Source organism: Sporobolomyces salmoneus (assembly GCF_050403485.1).
Source record: "Sporobolomyces salmoneus JCM6883 DNA, S_salmoneus_JCM6883_v1_ctg101, whole genome shotgun sequence".
Lineage (NCBI taxonomy): Eukaryota > Fungi > Basidiomycota > Microbotryomycetes > Sporidiobolales > Sporidiobolaceae > Sporobolomyces > Sporobolomyces salmoneus.
In genome coordinates this window covers 18,861-34,382 of record NW_027481062.1, presented here as the reverse complement: position 1 = coordinate 34,382, position 15,522 = coordinate 18,861, and the positions used below count along the sequence as shown (strand labels likewise).

General features: G+C 50.1%; 6 protein-coding genes across 6 annotated transcripts; 4 read left to right on the top strand and 2 right to left on the bottom strand.

The window, feature by feature from the left end:
* Nucleotides 1-1,094: 1,094 nt before the first annotated feature.
* JCM6883_000809 (uncharacterized protein) lies at nucleotides 1,095-1,661 on the top strand (the record flags this gene model as incomplete). The annotated part of the gene is made up of 1 exon (XM_076635441.1): nucleotides 1,095-1,661. The coding sequence occupies one exon, from the start codon at nucleotides 1,095-1,097 to the stop codon at nucleotides 1,659-1,661; it is 567 nt and encodes a 188-aa protein (XP_076484590.1).
* Nucleotides 1,662-2,252: 591 nt separating this feature from the next.
* On the top strand, nucleotides 2,253-6,239 carry JCM6883_000808 (uncharacterized protein; the record flags this gene model as incomplete). Its single annotated transcript, XM_076635440.1, has 15 exons — nucleotides 2,253-2,612; nucleotides 2,680-2,886; nucleotides 2,959-3,033; nucleotides 3,095-3,212; nucleotides 3,273-3,427; nucleotides 3,494-3,731; nucleotides 3,796-3,857; nucleotides 3,915-4,015; nucleotides 4,074-4,230; nucleotides 4,304-4,894; nucleotides 4,975-5,200; nucleotides 5,273-5,582; nucleotides 5,646-5,832; nucleotides 5,916-6,095; nucleotides 6,168-6,239. 15 exons carry the CDS (start codon nucleotides 2,253-2,255, stop codon nucleotides 6,237-6,239), a joined length of 3,039 nt encoding a protein of 1,012 aa, XP_076484589.1.
* A 136-nt stretch (nucleotides 6,240-6,375) lies between these two features.
* JCM6883_000807 (uncharacterized protein) lies at nucleotides 6,376-7,957 on the bottom strand (the record flags this gene model as incomplete). The annotated part of the gene is made up of 2 exons (XM_076635439.1): nucleotides 6,376-7,340; nucleotides 7,399-7,957. 2 exons carry the CDS (start codon nucleotides 7,955-7,957, stop codon nucleotides 6,376-6,378), a joined length of 1,524 nt encoding a protein of 507 aa, XP_076484588.1.
* A 672-nt stretch (nucleotides 7,958-8,629) lies between these two features.
* Nucleotides 8,630-9,928, bottom strand: JCM6883_000806 (uncharacterized protein; the record flags this gene model as incomplete). Its single annotated transcript, XM_076635438.1, has 3 exons — nucleotides 8,630-9,265; nucleotides 9,337-9,652; nucleotides 9,735-9,928. 3 exons carry the CDS (start codon nucleotides 9,926-9,928, stop codon nucleotides 8,630-8,632), a joined length of 1,146 nt encoding a protein of 381 aa, XP_076484587.1.
* A 1,675-nt stretch (nucleotides 9,929-11,603) lies between these two features.
* Nucleotides 11,604-13,342, top strand: JCM6883_000805 (PP2C family serine/threonine-protein phosphatase; the record flags this gene model as incomplete). The annotated part of the gene is made up of 6 exons (XM_076635437.1): nucleotides 11,604-11,942; nucleotides 12,039-12,334; nucleotides 12,466-12,575; nucleotides 12,691-12,815; nucleotides 12,992-13,089; nucleotides 13,207-13,342. 6 exons carry the CDS (start codon nucleotides 11,604-11,606, stop codon nucleotides 13,340-13,342), a joined length of 1,104 nt encoding a protein of 367 aa, XP_076484586.1.
* Nucleotides 13,343-13,879: 537 nt separating this feature from the next.
* JCM6883_000804 (uncharacterized protein) lies at nucleotides 13,880-14,640 on the top strand (the record flags this gene model as incomplete). Its single annotated transcript, XM_076635436.1, has 3 exons — nucleotides 13,880-14,098; nucleotides 14,171-14,218; nucleotides 14,305-14,640. 3 exons carry the CDS (start codon nucleotides 13,880-13,882, stop codon nucleotides 14,638-14,640), a joined length of 603 nt encoding a protein of 200 aa, XP_076484585.1.
* Between the last annotated feature and the right edge of the window lie 882 nt (nucleotides 14,641-15,522).

Here is a 15,522-nt window from a genome sequence, read left to right as displayed (position 1 = left end):
TGCATCTCCCCTCTGCCCTCACTATCGACTTCGAGCATCCATCAGCACCTAGCTAGAAAATACACTCAGCTGTCAGACGAAGTCTCATCCGATCACACGCCCTGGTCGGCAACGAATCGTTCTTCATTAAACACTCCTTCAACTCTGCCCGTTTCTCCTCAACGTTGAATCGCGATCGCCACTGGAGTATAGAGTGAGTCGATCTACTAGTGAGGAATAGACCCCGCTCGCATGACTGACCCTTGCGGCAGCAGAACGAAGTGCCTACCTTTCGCTCTAGTCTTGTTGCATTCGGGCCTTATTCCTCTCAGCTGAACACGTAGACCTCTCGGTAAGTGCCTCCGCTATGCATGAGCGCTCTGTGCCCGCTGAACCGTTTCTTCTGCAGCCGGTTCTCAATCTTCCTCTGCTCTTCGTTCCTCCCTCTGAGATCTCCCTTCCTTCGACTTCAGCTACGACATGACACACGGCACTCCCGCCTCTCATCGACTTCCCGACGAGCTCATCATCGAAGTCTTAAGGCAGAGGGAGATTTGCACAAGCTCCGACCTTGCTCGATGCTGCCTCGTCTCTCGTCAATTCCTTTCGACCGCCCAACGCGAACTTTATCATCAGATCAGTATGAACACATTTCCAGCCCGCATTGACGTACCTCTTCATCAACTTGCTCCCTCGTTCGTCTCGTCACTACTCTTGAGAACTCTCGCCGAACATCCGCAACTCGCAAAGGAGGTGTGAAGGCGGTCGATTTCAACAGCGAGGTACTGGATATGTCGAGCTGGTCCTCTGCCCTTTCCGCAACAACAGAAGCGAAAATCGTGACTCTTTCCGTCGACGTGATCCAGAAAACGATCCGTCTTATACCGGGAGTCAAAAAGATACTGTTTGATGATGAGAGGGTAACTCCCGATCTGCTGCTCGACAGCATCGAGCACGTTCAAGGTTTGGAAGAGTTGATGATGCAGCTTCTGGACCATGAGGAGCTCGCAAGGATTGCGGAAACATTCCCTCATCTGAAGGACCTTTTACTTGTCGGAGTCGAAGGCGAAACGACGTCCCTTCCTCCCTTTCCTCGACTCGAAAAACTCGCCATCATGGATTATTACGCGTTCGCGCATTCGATTCGACCACTCCTCACAGCCTCTTGTTCAACTCTTCGAAAGCTTCGCCTCAATATTGAAGTCCTCCTCGATCTCGATTACTCCCAATTCCCTCTTCTACAAACCCTTCAATTTGGTGCCTCAGAACACGAAGAGGACTTCCCCGGACCTCTACCATCCTCGACCTCCTCTCGCTTCGAACGCTTCTTCGACTCGCTCGCGAAAGTACCAAACCTCGATACTTTCGAATTCGAATCGGAAACTTTCAAATCCGCCTACGAAGAGGAGTTGTTCCCGGACCCCCACAACTACAATGCGCTTCGTCAACCGAAACGACCCCTACTCAAAGGTCTGAGATTCATTCGGTTCGGAGAGGACATTTCCCTCAATCGAGTTGTTCGACTCGTGAAACAATCATGGACCGCGAACGTGGAGAAGATCTCTGTCCCGCCTGCCGATGCCGAAGGAGATGATGAATACGATCTGATAATTGCCGGCTTGAGAGGGATATTGGCAAGGCGCCGGATTGAATTGGTCTTTGATAGCGATCTCGTTGGATAGTCTGTAAGTAGCTTCCTCAGATATGAAAGCTCAAACGAGAAGACTCACTGAGACGGTCGTCGACTCCAAATTCGGCTTCAATTACAGTGAACCCGACTCCCGCGACTTTCAGAATCGAAACTCGAGCTTCTTCCTCTGTTTTGTCGACTCCGCATTTCTCGTTAAGATGACCTCTCGCTTTCTGTACGTCTCTCTCGACTCTCGTAAGCTCCCACCTGCGAGAACCCAACGAATTGACTAACGTATCCTCGGTGCCCTCTAGATCCCTCGAGTAGATCCTTCTGCACTGCCAATAATTGCTCTCGCCTCTCACATTCTTCTTCTGTTCTCCCCAGTCGCTGTGCTCTGAGTCCTTCGCTATCATTGCTTGAAACCTCTTTCGCAAACGGAATCTTCATTCTTTGGAAACTTTTTCCTTTTTGCTTTCAGTTTAGATTGCCCATGTCAAGAGCTTGCTTCGTCTCACTCTCGTATCCTGCTAGCGTAACATACCGAGAGCGAAGTACCTCATGGTGCCAGTCGAAGGTTCGTTCCCTCGTGGTTTCGCTTCTGTCTCCCTCTCACTGCCTCGAAACCACCGAAGCTTCGAGGATGCCTCACCTGAGTTCTTCCGACGACGAAGAGAAACACAAACGCTCTCCCTATCCTCACCGTAAACGCTCTCAAGCTTCTCCACTTCGATCCGAATCCTCATCTTCATCATCATCGAAACTCGCTCAATTTGGTCTCGTCCTAGCTGCGATAGCTCTCTGGAGATTATCGGATCACTATGGATTCTTACCGACTTCGACTGGCTCCGCACCGGCAAGCGAGACGAGGAAACTCGGTTCGTTAGATTCGACCGCGAGGAACGAATGGCAAGCTGTCGTAGATAGGTGTGAAGAGTTGGATCTGTTACCTGGTGTACCTGATAGCTTCTACGAACGAACTCAGTCGGATGGTTACGTTCCCGTGAGCGCTTCCTCCCTATCCTGCTCCGCGCCCCTCTTAGAAGCTGACCCCGTCAGTCGATGAGCAGGGTACTCAACCTATCATAATCAGAAACGCTACAGTATGGACTGGGGAGAAAGATGGGAAAGAAATTCTTTACAATCATGATATTTTACTCGATAAAGGAATGATCTTGAAAATTGGGGAGAATATTCGGATTGATGCGTTCAGACATGTGGATGTCAAGATTATCGATGCGAAGGGAGCTTGGGTAACGCCTGGTATTGTCGATATGGTGAGCGCTTCCTTTCGAATCAGATGAGTGAACGAAAAGAAGCTGACGAATTCAAGTTCGGAACGCTCACAGCATTCTCATATCGGAGTTGATTCGATGCCTTCCCTTTCGGGGTCGGATGATACGAACTCTGTTGCTGCTCCAACCGTGCGTCGAACTTGCTCTCGCGTCGGGAAGGAGAAATTGACTCTGTTTTCGTTTCTCGTAGCTTCCTCACCTTCGTTCTCTCGATGGGATCAATACGCACGATCTTGCGTTCAAGCGAACAGTATCTGGAGGTGTGACGACTTCACTCGTCCTACCCGGTTCAGCAAACTCGATCGGAGGTGAGTCAATCTTCTTTCCCTGCTCTTCGAATTCTCGACTAACCCTCTGAATGAGCGCAGGTCAAGCATTCATGATCAAACTCCGAGCGACTCAAGCAAATACTCCCGACTCGCTGGTCGTCGAAATGCCCTGGGACGTCAGAAGACCCGATGGGGAAAGGAAACCGAGAGGAGAGAGACCTTATTGGAGACGAATGAAAATGGCTTGCGGCGAGGTGAGTACTCCCTCTCACTTTCCCTTTCCCACAGTCGAGCGTACTGATAGTCGTCGTGAGCGGTAGAACATCAAGCGAGTTCACAATCAAGTCCGAATGGACAACTCGTGGAATTTCCGTTCAGCGTTCGATTCGGCTCGTCAACTGAAGAGGAAACAAGACGCTTTCTGTCGCAAAGCACTCGAATTTCACTCGAAAGGACAAGCATTGAGGGAGGACGAGGCGGCGTTCCCGGATGATTTGAAGCTCGAAGCACTCGTTGATGTGCTGAGAGGGAAAGTACTGGTTAATACTCATTGCTACGGTGGGTCGACTCTTTCTTCAGTCCATCCGATCGGCGACTGAAGAAGAACGAATCGTCCCTACAGAAACGACCGATCTCGATCAATTCGTTCGACATACTCACGAATTCGAATTTCCGATCGCTGCTGTAAGCCTAAACTCTCTCTCTTCCCTTTTACGCTCACTGACAATCCTTCCGAAGTAGTTCCATCACGCACACGAAGCGTACCTCGTCCCGGAGCTCCTAAAACAAGCTTGGCCTGGAAATGGTACCAAGACTCCCGCCGTCGCTCTTTTCGCTACCAAGTACGTCCGTTCTCTGCGCACCATTCTATGCGGTGCGAGGTTGATCAGATTCGTACAGTGCGAGGTATAAACGTGAAGCGTGGAGAGGGAGCGAGTATGCGCCGAAGATTTTGAGCGAAAATAACATTACGGTCATCATGAAGAGCGATCACCCTGTTCTCGATTCTCGTTATCTCTTGTTCGAAGCTCAACAAGCTCATCATTTCGGACTTCCTGTCAGTCCTCTCCCCTCTCCCTCTTTCCCCTTCCATTCCTCTCCTCAGCTCACAGAATCCTTCGATTACCCAGGCCCATCTCGCTCTCGCCGCTGTCACTTCCTCCCCCGCCCGCGTCGCCGGTCTCTCTCATCGAGTCGGAACTCTCTCCCCCCAAAAAGACGCCGATCTCGTCCTCTGGTCCTCTCACCCACTTTCCCTCGGAGCTACTCCGTCTCAAGTAATTATCGATGGGATCCTTCAACTCGAGAACCCTCAAGCACTAGAACTACCGAAAGAGGAAGAGATCGAGAGGAGGAACGGACCGAAGAGTGCGGAGGTTCCGGAGGCGAAGAAGTTTCCGAGGGAGGAACAGGACGATGGGTACGACTATGAGGGGAAAGCGACGAGGGGAAAGCATTGGGTTGAACAAGTTAAATTCGTGGGAGTTAAGGAAGTTTTCGTTAAACGAGAAGGAGGAGGATCCGAGCTCGTCAATCTCGTCGATACGGAGGATGCGCTGTATGAAGTCGTCGTCGTCGTTGGAGGGGAGATCGAGTGTGTCGCAAAGAGCTGTCCGAGCGTGGAAACCGGAGGAAGACCCGTCGTTGATTTGAAAGGAGGAAGTCTCCTTCCGAGTTTCTACGCTTTCGGTCCAGCTCTCGGTCTAACCGACATCGTCGCCGTGAGTTCTACCTCTACACAAGTCCCCTTGACTGTGTGGGGTGTGGGAACGTCAAACTCACCGTATAATTCTTCCATCAGGAGAAATCCACCTCGGACGCTAAAGTTTTCGATCCCCTCACTCATGGCGAACTCTCCCTTTCCCAACGCGCTCTCCCGGCAATTCGTGCGATCGACGGTCTCAGTTTCGGAGGGAAACATCTAGTAGTGGCGGAAGAGAGCGGAGTTGGGAAAGCGATCACAGCTCCTAGACAGAATGGGTTCTTTAAGGGAGTTAGTGTTGCGTTCAGGACGGGTGCGAAGAATAGTACGTTTTCGGTTCTCGCTCGAATCACTGAGGAGATGGCGTTGATTCGGGAGAACCATCCTTCGTACGTAGTTCTCGAGAAGGAAGCGATTATTGGATCGGAAGTCGCACTGCATATCGCTCTAGGCCACTACAAAGGTTCTCAAGAACCTTCCATCTCGACCGAAATCGCTCAACTTCGGCAACTTCTCCTCAAAGGTCTCGCCGAATCATCTTTTTCTTCTTCTTCGACGGCCGATTATTTCGCTCGTGTCGTCAAGGGAGAGTTACCGCTCGTCATTGAGGTCGACAAGGAGGATACGATCGCTAGTTTGATTCTCCTCAAGCGAGAAATCGAAGCTCGAGCTCAAACTCAAACTCACTCTGAAATGCGTTGGATCCTGTGAGCTCCTCTCTCTCTTTCTGTACTTTGTGAAAAGTTACTGAAGCAGAGCTGGTATAACAGGTCAGGAGCGCAAGAAGCCCATCTCGTCGCGGATGAACTTGCGTCTTCTTCAATCGGGGTCATTCTCTCCCCTCCTCGGTCATTCCCAGAGTCTTGGGACGCTCGTCGAGCTCTTCCTGGCCCTCCATTGACAAAGGACTCGCATACGACCGTTTTACATCGAGCTGGAGTCAAGATTGCTCTAGGTGTCAGTTCCCTCCCTCTCTCGCATTTTTCGCATCGAGGAGAAGAAAACTGATTTTGTTTTGCTTTCATGTTTGGATGAATCAGCTTCCGGAGGAATGGCAAACTCGTACTCTCTTGTTCGAGGCAGCGTGGGCTCAACGTTTATCGAGAGGAGAAGTTGCTAGGAAAGAAGCGATTGGATGGATCTCGACGAATTTCGAGGACATGTTTGGGATTCAACAGACTCGGGATCAGGAGAAGAGGAATGAGTTTGTCGCGTTTGAGGTGAGTGATGACTTTTCTTCTTCTTTGGCGAAGGCAGTAAGGAGCTGATGAAAATGTGATGATTGGTCACAGCGAGATCCGTTCGAGTTTGGAGCGAGAATGGTTGCGATCTCGAAGAATGCTGGAGTTGAATTACGACCTTAGAAGGGGAACTACTCTCGTGGAAACTGTAGATAGAATGACGATGCTTTGTAACAAGAGATCGAATCGACAACGAAAATGAACGAAGGAACGAACGAGAAAACGGAGTAAAGACGATACGAGACTTCTCCTGACCCTTCTAAGCTCGCCCACTCGGTTGATCTCTATACGTAACATCAATAATCCAACTCCTACTTCCCAGCTTGATCCTCTTCCCATTCTCCCTCCAGAACCCCTCAAAATCGACTTCGACGATTCCCTCTTCCCTCGCTTTGACGTATTCCTCCTCGATAACGGCTCCATCTAATCTGAATTCGATATCACTCGGACATGAGAGCGCTGGAGAGAAGTAGAATGCGACTTGAGGCGAGATGAATTCGAGCTCGATTTGAAGGGTTATCGCTCTCGTCGACTGCGGTTCGTCCTCCTTCTCTGTTGAGGTGGCTCCGAGCTCTTCCTTCTGTGACTGTTCTTGTTCTCTCGTTGTTGAGGACTCGATCACTGTTTCGTCTCCGATTCTTCGAAGTTGACGGGTCTTGAAAGCCCAAACGATCATTGCGATCCCGAATGTGAGAATCCCTCGGATCTCGTTCGATAATGTCGAGAATGGACGTTGAAGGAACGAGCGGAAGAACGAGGAGAGATCGGCTGAAGGAGTTTGACGTCGCGAGGAAGCGGTCGAAACAGATGTTTGAGGGAGGAAGAGATTTGCAAAATAGGTGACGAGGAAAGGGAGATGTGACGACGATGGAGGAGGAGATGGGAAGCTACTCGATACCGATTCCGACGTCGAAGGAGCAGGAGCAGGAGCGAGTGATCCTTGCTCGATCGATTCTTTCTTTTGCTTGTCCCTTTTCCCTTCTCTTCGCTCAATAACCTCGACCTTCTTGACCGCCTCTGATCCCACGAATTTATCCCTCAACCCCAAACACCCGACCTTCACTTTCCTTCCTTTCCTCGACTCGAGTTCGTCCAATTCGATAATCGTCGCTATTCGAACGGTTCGTTCCGGAAGTATCGTCTGTACCAATGAAAGTTGCAACTCCGTCGGCGTAGTGTCAGTAGATGATGAGGAGAAGGAGAAGGTGAAGGTGGTGATGATTGCTGGGGAAGTGGAACGATCAAAGGGAGAGGGACCGAAACTTTCTCCGACGAAAATAACCATCTCCCTCTTCCTCTTCCTCTCCTTCTCGTGTTCCCAGCGCGTCCGCGATGTCTTCCCTCGTGATCCTTACCTCGACAAAACCGGAAGCTTGGCAGTTCCAGAATCCTAGCGTAGCTCCTTTCCCCCCTATCGAGCTTAATCCAATCTTTAACGCCTCACCTCTTCCTCCTCCTTCTCGGTGCGTGCTCTCCCTCGAGAGAGCCTGATTAGAAAGTATACAACCAGCTTTCACCCTCGCTTGAATAACCTTGATTCCTTCCCGACTGATTCCCAAAAGTCGATTCCATCCATACTCCCCTTCCCCGAGCTTTTTACCCTCTCCCTCCTGCTCTTCTCCATTCGATTCCGACTTCGACTCGATTTCGTCCGTAGCCCAAATCCTCGCGGTAGAGAATCCTCGTAATGCGAGATGGAACGCCCCAAAAGCGTGAGATTCTTGATACATGTCGAGATCCGGGTCGAAGGAATCGTTCAAGTGACGAGTGAGGAGGAGGTTTAAGGAGTTTAAGGTAGATATGCCATCGATGGGCATCAGGCTCATTCGGGAAATAATCATCCGAGTTTCGGAGAGTCGCCCTAGAGGAGGAGGAGGAGGGAGTGGGAGTTCGAGGAGAAAGCGAGAATGGGGAGGGGAGGATTCGAGTTGAATGAGCCATACACCATGTCACTACAATCTCTGACCCGAATACTCGTGAAGACTCGGTTGTAACGATAGAGAGTAAGGAGGAACGATAGAGACTGGGAGGGGTCTTGTCGGAGAGTGAAACCAGGGAGGAGACGAGGGAGAGGTTATCGATTTTTGAGGAATTGGATTCCGGCGCGGTGGAGATGGGAGAAATAAGACGAGTAGAAGGAACGGAGACAGGAGAAGGAGGGAATGGGGGCGGTGAAGTGGAAGGAGTTGTGAGAGGGGGAAGAGAACGTGCCGAGAATCGTTGAGAAGTTTTCGATGGAGGAGGAGAAGGACGGGTGGCGACAATTCCAGTAACTGTACGCCTCTGTCACTTCTCAGCTGCTGGAATCAGAGACGTAGCTCAGAGAAGGGAGATCTGCGTAACCGGTAATAGTGATCCAAACTCCAATCCTCTCAATCCCGAACCCCTTAATCCTCTTTACAGCTCCCTCCAATTCTTTTCCCTTTTCTACTCGCTCACTCAAGTCATACCATCCCTCCCACACTCCAAAGCTCCTCAACCCTTGCAGCTCTTCTCCTTCTCCCGTTGAGGCGTCAGAGTGAAAAAGGAGAGGTATCTTGCCACCCATCGTCTAGCATCACACCTCCTTTCTTCAGGGTCTCAATCAATCTTTCTGACGTATGAGAGGAGGATAAGATACGGGATAGGTGGCGAAGTAGGGAGGAGAGGGTATAATCGGGACCGAGGGCGTTCCAGGTACATAACGTTAAATCTTTCGACGGCTGCTGAATCGGTTCTTCTTCTTCTTCTTCTTGGACTTGGACGGCGGCCGAGATAGTGTGAGAGGATGATGATGGGTAGAGAGCTGATCGAGCAGCAATGGAAACGGCGAGAGAGATGAGTGAGTCGAATGAATCGGATTTGAGAGAGGAGGATGAGCTTTGAACGAAAACTACACCTCCTTTTTCTTCGTTTTCGGGGTCGTCACGTTCACATCGAAGCAGGAGCTTTCCTCCATCCTCATCCTCATGAGAGCCTAGAAGGCTCGAGTTGGTCCCGCTCGAAGAGAAAGGGAAGACGATGAGACGTCTAGGAGGAGAGGGGGAGGAAAACGAGGGCATTGATTCGAGTAGTAAGAGTTGGGAGATGAATCGAGGGGAAACGTTCGAGAGCGGCGTTGAGGAGGAGGATGGAGGATGGAAAGGGTTAGGGGGATGAACCAGGTACGACTAGAAATGAACTCGCTTGAGTTAGTTAGAAAGAGCGATTTTCAAGGGAGGAAGAGAAGAGGGAAAATGACGAACGAGGATTGTTCCATTGTCAACCCTTTCACTGCTTCAGAACCTTCTTTCCAGGAGTCGACGATACTCGTTAGATCATAGTAACTTAGGTCTTCATTCATTCGAGTCGAGAATCGACCAATGAGAACTTTCCCTTCCTCCTCCTCACTCCAATCTCCTTCGACTCCCTCGCTTCTCAATGGTCTGATAGTAGGTCCCAAAAGAGAGGTAACGAAATGTATTTTCCCGTTCCCATCTTGATTTCCTAACCATTCGATCCTCCCCTCATCATCGAAATGTTTCAATCGATAAAATGAATTCATAACTCGCTTCTCCCTGTCCTCGCGGGACTTCGACGGTCGCTATGAGGAGACCATTGAGAGTAGGATGTGGAGAAGGAAGGAAAGGGATCGAATACCATTCGTTAAAGTTAGAGTTAGAGTTCGAAGAGGGGGAGAAGAGATTCGTCCAGAGTTGAGGTTCGAACCGAGGGAGTCGTTGTTCAGCGTTGGAGGAGGGAGAAAGAGAAGGGGAAGGAGTGTAGGTGAAGTAGATCGTTGATGAGGAGGGTGGGACGAAATGAGTAGTGGAGAGTCGAGGGGTGAAAGACATTCGGGATTCAGAGAGAACGGAAAGCGAGGACTGTTTCGATTCGAAGCGAGGAAACGAAACGAAAGGGGAGGTCAGTAACTAACTAACTCGCTTACGACAGGGTGTCTCATGGAAAGATAGATAAGGTCGAGAATGTGCCGTCAGTTTAGCAATAAACGAAAAGAATTTGTGGTCGACATCTCAAAAGAAAAAGAGTTTCTTGATTCCGTCGTCTAAGGTTACTCATCACTCGAGAAAAATCCCCATGGTCGCCTTGGAGTTCTCAAAGAGAGCCTGGGTAGCGCAAACTCACCTAGAAACGGTTGATGGAGAACAACAGAGGAGAACGAGAAAAAGTTGAAGAAGAGGAAACAAAAGCTCTGTCGTCGTCCAAATCCGATCGACGTTGTCAGCTCGTCCGCGCTGAGATTCCTCGGTCTCGAATGATCACTCTATAGCACGTCGTTCCGTCAGTAAGCAATAAACGAAAATTGTATGGTCGACATCTCAAAACTTGGTTCCGACGTTTTCTAAAAGTTTCTCATCATTCGAAAGGGATCCTACCTAACTTCTCCTCCTTCTCCTCCGAGCTCGGTCAAGATTGAGAGCTCAGAGACTCACCCGGTAGCGACCAAGGCAGATGAGAGAAAAAAAGAGTAATACAAGTTCTATTCATCGTCCGAATCCGATCGGCGTCGTCAGCTCGTCCTAATCTTGGCTCGAAGTCGATTGAGTTCCCCAGAGCAATCCTCCTCATACGTTCCTCCCGTCAGTGGGTAAACCCTTATTCAACGACTTTTCTTTAACAGGATAAAGATCCGCGAGATACGATTGTCATCCTTCGGGAGATGTCTCGTCTTGTAGCCCAGTCTGCTCGCCAGTAGTGACTGCCTTGACTTACATGGAGCAGTTGAATTTGGAGCTTGAGAGCAAGAGAGAGAAGCGAGGAGAATTAGAGCGTTCTTCGACTTCGAGACGGATGATGATGAGAACGGCGAGGATCTGAGACTCTGGCGGGGGTACACTGGCGTAGCTGAAGAGTCGAAGCAATGTAGCGAATCAAGCGAAGATGTGAAGAGCGAGAGAAAGAATGATGAACACGCGTCATCAAGAAATCGAGTCGTTGACCTCTTTCTCCGACTCTGTTTACTCGATTCTCGCTATCACCAGCATACTCAGCCTACCTCACAAGACACTTCAGTACCCGAGCGGCATCCTTAAACGCACGCCAAATCCAACCAAGACGTTCCCCCGCTTCTCTCTTCTCCAATTCCCCATACATCAGCTGTACGAGTCTCTCGCCGACTTCTATCAGTAGCCAGTACCGACGCACTCTCCTCGCACCCGCGACTCCAACTCAGTCCGCCCTCAATTGCCTCCGAATCGGTCTCATCTAAGACCCATCCCTTTCTTGATCTCCCATCTCTCCCGCTTCCCTCCAGACCCCCTCAGTTCAACGCGGTAGTCAGTCAATCTGGCTTCTTCTCTACAGTCTCGCCGACCTGATCGACCCTCCTCCACTTCGCTCTCTCCTTCCAACTCGATTTCCTCGAATTCCGGCGACTCTTCCGCAGGGTCAAGTCAGAGTGAAGGGACGACTCCTCCGACGTTGAAATTGGATATTAAAGCGATAAACGAAACGTGTCCACCCGTCACTTCCGACGAACCGGATCAATTACCGGTGTTACATCGTCACATGAATCCCCGTTCATCTTCTTCCGCTTCTACCTCCTCATCTTCCTCCTCCGCCGGTGGGAACGCACTCGTCGTACCCGTTACTCTCGCCTCCTCTTCCGAAACCTTCGGCGTCTTGAACCAACACCCCGTCCCCTCATCCTCCTCCTCCAGCTCACCGGGTGGAGGATTTCGAGTAGGAGTTTCAGTCGATCGAAACAAGAAATGTCGACGAACTATGGAAGATGCTCATTCTTTTATTTATGATTTTGGAGGAGTTAGGGATCAGGGTTTTTGGGCAGTTTGGGATGGTCATGCGGGGAAACATGCCGCGGAATGGTGTGGGATGGAATTTCATAAGGTACGCTTCCACACTCTCTCTCTCTCTTTCTCCCAGCTTTTCTCCCTTCTTTGCTGGGGCGAGGTCGTGCTGATAAGAAATGTTCGGGACTTGTAGTATTTATTGGCGAATTTGAATCAATCGTCACCATCAACTTCGGTCCCTTCGATCCTCAATAAAACTTTCCAACAAGTCGATTCCCACCTCTCTCATCTCGCTACTTCTCGGAACCTTCATTCGGGATGTACCGCCGTCGTCGCGTTCCTTCGTCTCGAGGATGCGCAGGGGAATGCGGTGGGGGGAAAGAAAGGGACGGCGGGATTAGGAGAGGGAATAGTATTCGAGAAGGAGGGAGAGGAGGAAGGAGGGGGAGTTAAGGTGGAGGGACCGGCACAGGTTGTAGAGGGAGTGAGGTAGAAGACTTTGTATGTGGGTAATGTGGGAGATGCGAGAGCGGTATTATCGTGAGTCCCCTTCGACGAACTTGATTTGTGAGAAGCTCTCGGGAGAACTGATACGTATTGTGAGACCACGCACACACTAGTCGAGGAGGTAAAGCAGTTAGATTGTCGTACGATCATAAAGGGACTGATTTGTCCGAAGTTAAACGAATTACCGATGCTGGTGGATTCGTTCTCAATAATCGCGTGAACGGTACATCTTCTCTCTGTCTCCCTTCTCCGTCTCTTCCTGTCTTCTCGTCTCTCTCTCTCAAAAGAGTGAGTGAGCTCGAGCTCGATAGCTGATGCGTTCTCGCGTGCGGGTACAGGTGTCTTGGCGGTTACTCGAGCTCTAGGAGATTCATCAATGAAAGAATTCGTCGTTGGAAAACCCTACACGACTGAAACTGAATTGGGAGAGAAGGATGATTGGTTAATCGTTGCTTGTGATGGTGTAAGTCTCTCTTCTCTCTTCTTCTCCCTTTCTCTCTCTTTATCCCTTCTTTTCTCTTCTCTCCTCTCTTCTCGTCTCCGAGTCGAGTCGAGTTCCGAGTCCCTCTTCTCGAGAGGAAGGGAGAGTAGAGGTATGAGAACTGATGAGATGAGTTGGTTGACTGGGATGAACGATAGTTATGGGACGTTTGTTCAGATGAAGAAGCCGTCGAGATTTGTAGAAAGAGTCTGAACGCTCAGGATGCGAGTCAGAGGTTATTGGATCATGCACTTGCGTAAGTCCTCCTCGTTTCCCCCTCTCTCTTTCTGTTTCTCTCGACTCTCTTTTGAGCGAGAGAGAGAGGAGTAAGACTCGAGCTGATGATGACTCTGAGAGAGTGGGGAAAATATAGGAATTTCAGTACGGATAATTTGAGCGTTTTAGTCGTTGATTTGAAACCTTCAATGAGGAGGGAATCGTCGAATGAATCGAATGATGCGGATAAAGACGGTGAGGGTGATGAGACGAGGACGGAGGAGGAATCGTGAGGAAGTTGAATCTCGTTGTTTGGACTCAAAGTTTTTTCTGTATTCGGGACTCTCTTTTCGGTGAATCTGTAAGCAACTAAATTGTCTCTTCATGATCTAAGGATCTCGATACGGTTGACGTTCTCGCTTTCCGATCGATGAGCCCATTTGTTGAAGCGAGAGTAAGTCTAATCCTTTCTCTTTCTCGGTTTTCGATTCGAATCCCGTATCGCTTTCGCTCACCCACTTTCTCATGAACAATAGGAACCACGGACTGGAACATGAAGGGAATCGGCTACTCCCCTTCAGAGACCGAATCGGATCTCTTTCGACTCGACGGGGAACTCGCCCTTCTCGAGTGGAACGAGCTCGAAGCCGTTGGAACCCACTTCGACCTTCGCCCTTGTCGAGCATGAATCACGAAAACGTACGCATCGACACGAGATCCGAGCGAGGGCACGGATACCCTTCGAATTCCAAACGAGCTTCGAGCGCAAAACGACTCTCTCTTCTTGATTGTTCACTTCGTTTGCGACAACAAGGAGGACGACGAAGACGATGAGTTCGTCGATGGGACCGCCGCTCGTCCCGTTTCAGCGACTCCTCAATGCGTTACCCACGGGCAGCAATGATGCTGAAAGGGCCGAACTCGATGGGATTCACAAAAAGCTGGAAAATGTTGATGAAGATTGGGGGATGATGAACGAGGAGGAGCCACATATTTCGAATGCGTTGAGGTCGGCACTCGCTAAAGCGCGCGGTGAGAGGGACATTCACGTGAGTTCCTCCCTCTCAGTCGCGTTCGAGGGGACGACTTGCTGATCGCAACATGTATGAGTATGGAACTAGGCGTACGAGAAACTCAAATCAGTCGCGGAACAATTCATCGCAGCCAGAGTGAGTCTGTTTTCTCACTTTCGGGCGGGCTCATCTCTTCCTTCATCCCGCTTACTTGTCTCTCGGACTGTACTTTTGTTGTACAGGATGAGATTTACCTCCACCAACGCTGGTCCGAATTCTGTACTGGAGTCGCTCAGGACCTCGAATCCGCTCCGAATCCCGATGGCGATAAGTACTTCAAATGCCTCAAAAGGACTCTCCTCGGTCTCCTCAACATGGACCAGTACGAAGAACTCGAGAACAGTACGTTCAGCACTACTGGGAGGAGGAGAGTTAGCAAGGTGGAGGCACTCGAACAATGTCTTGCGAGATTGAAAGCCGCCAGAGTGCGCAATGATGACGACAAGATCGTGAGTCCTCTCAGTACCCTTAGTCGACAGTCTTTACCGATCACTCAAGAATTGCCTGAACAGAGGTAAGAACTTCAAAGGATTCATTCCTTGCTCGTAAGTCCCTCCTCTTTTCGACACTTTTGCTCTCTTCAACGCGACTTTGGCCTAATCCTGTCATTACTCTCTTCTGTTCAGCTCCGCTTCTTTCCATCTGAATGGGTCACGGTACATCTTCCCCTCCTTTTCACTCTCATTCTCGCTCGAAGCTTCAATGAAAGCTGAATTTCCTCTGCTTTCAGCTTTGGAACGCAAACGCGATGAGCCTTCATCGCCCATCTTTCCGCATCAGCCTACCGCGACAACATTCTCTGGGAACAACCGAACGACCTTTCACGCCGTTAAACCGTCGAAACGTCTATCGATTCTGATCACTTTCACTCTTGAGTAGCTCCCTGTACGTACTTTTCCGTGATGAGCATTGCTCGCTAAACTCTCTCTCACATTTCATCGATTTCGGACCGTCAACTGGTCAACGTTTCTTTTTCGTTTTCGCAGGTTAGAAATGAATCGAGCCTCTTCAGAAGATTCCCTCATTCCCCCCAACGTCTTGGAGAGCATATGGAGAGTGTGCTTGCGATACAACTGCAACGGTCCGCGACTCACGACAAGCTGATCCTCGTTCTCGCTTCTCTCTTTCTTGACAGGTTTCTCTGTTCGATCTGCTTCGCCGTGTTACGTAAGCCCCTCAGATCTTCTGTCGGTATCCTTGGCGTTGCTGATTGTCGTCGTGAGGTTGCTCTCTCAAGCAAGGTCGTATTGTGAAAGTATTTACACCGCCCGATCCGACAATTCGAGCTCATCGACGATCTTCCGGCACCCACTTTCGCCTTTCTCTCTTTCCACGTGGACGCACAGATCGTTACCGGAGATATAACGCACGGATCTACGAAGCGACTCGAGCGACGAAGA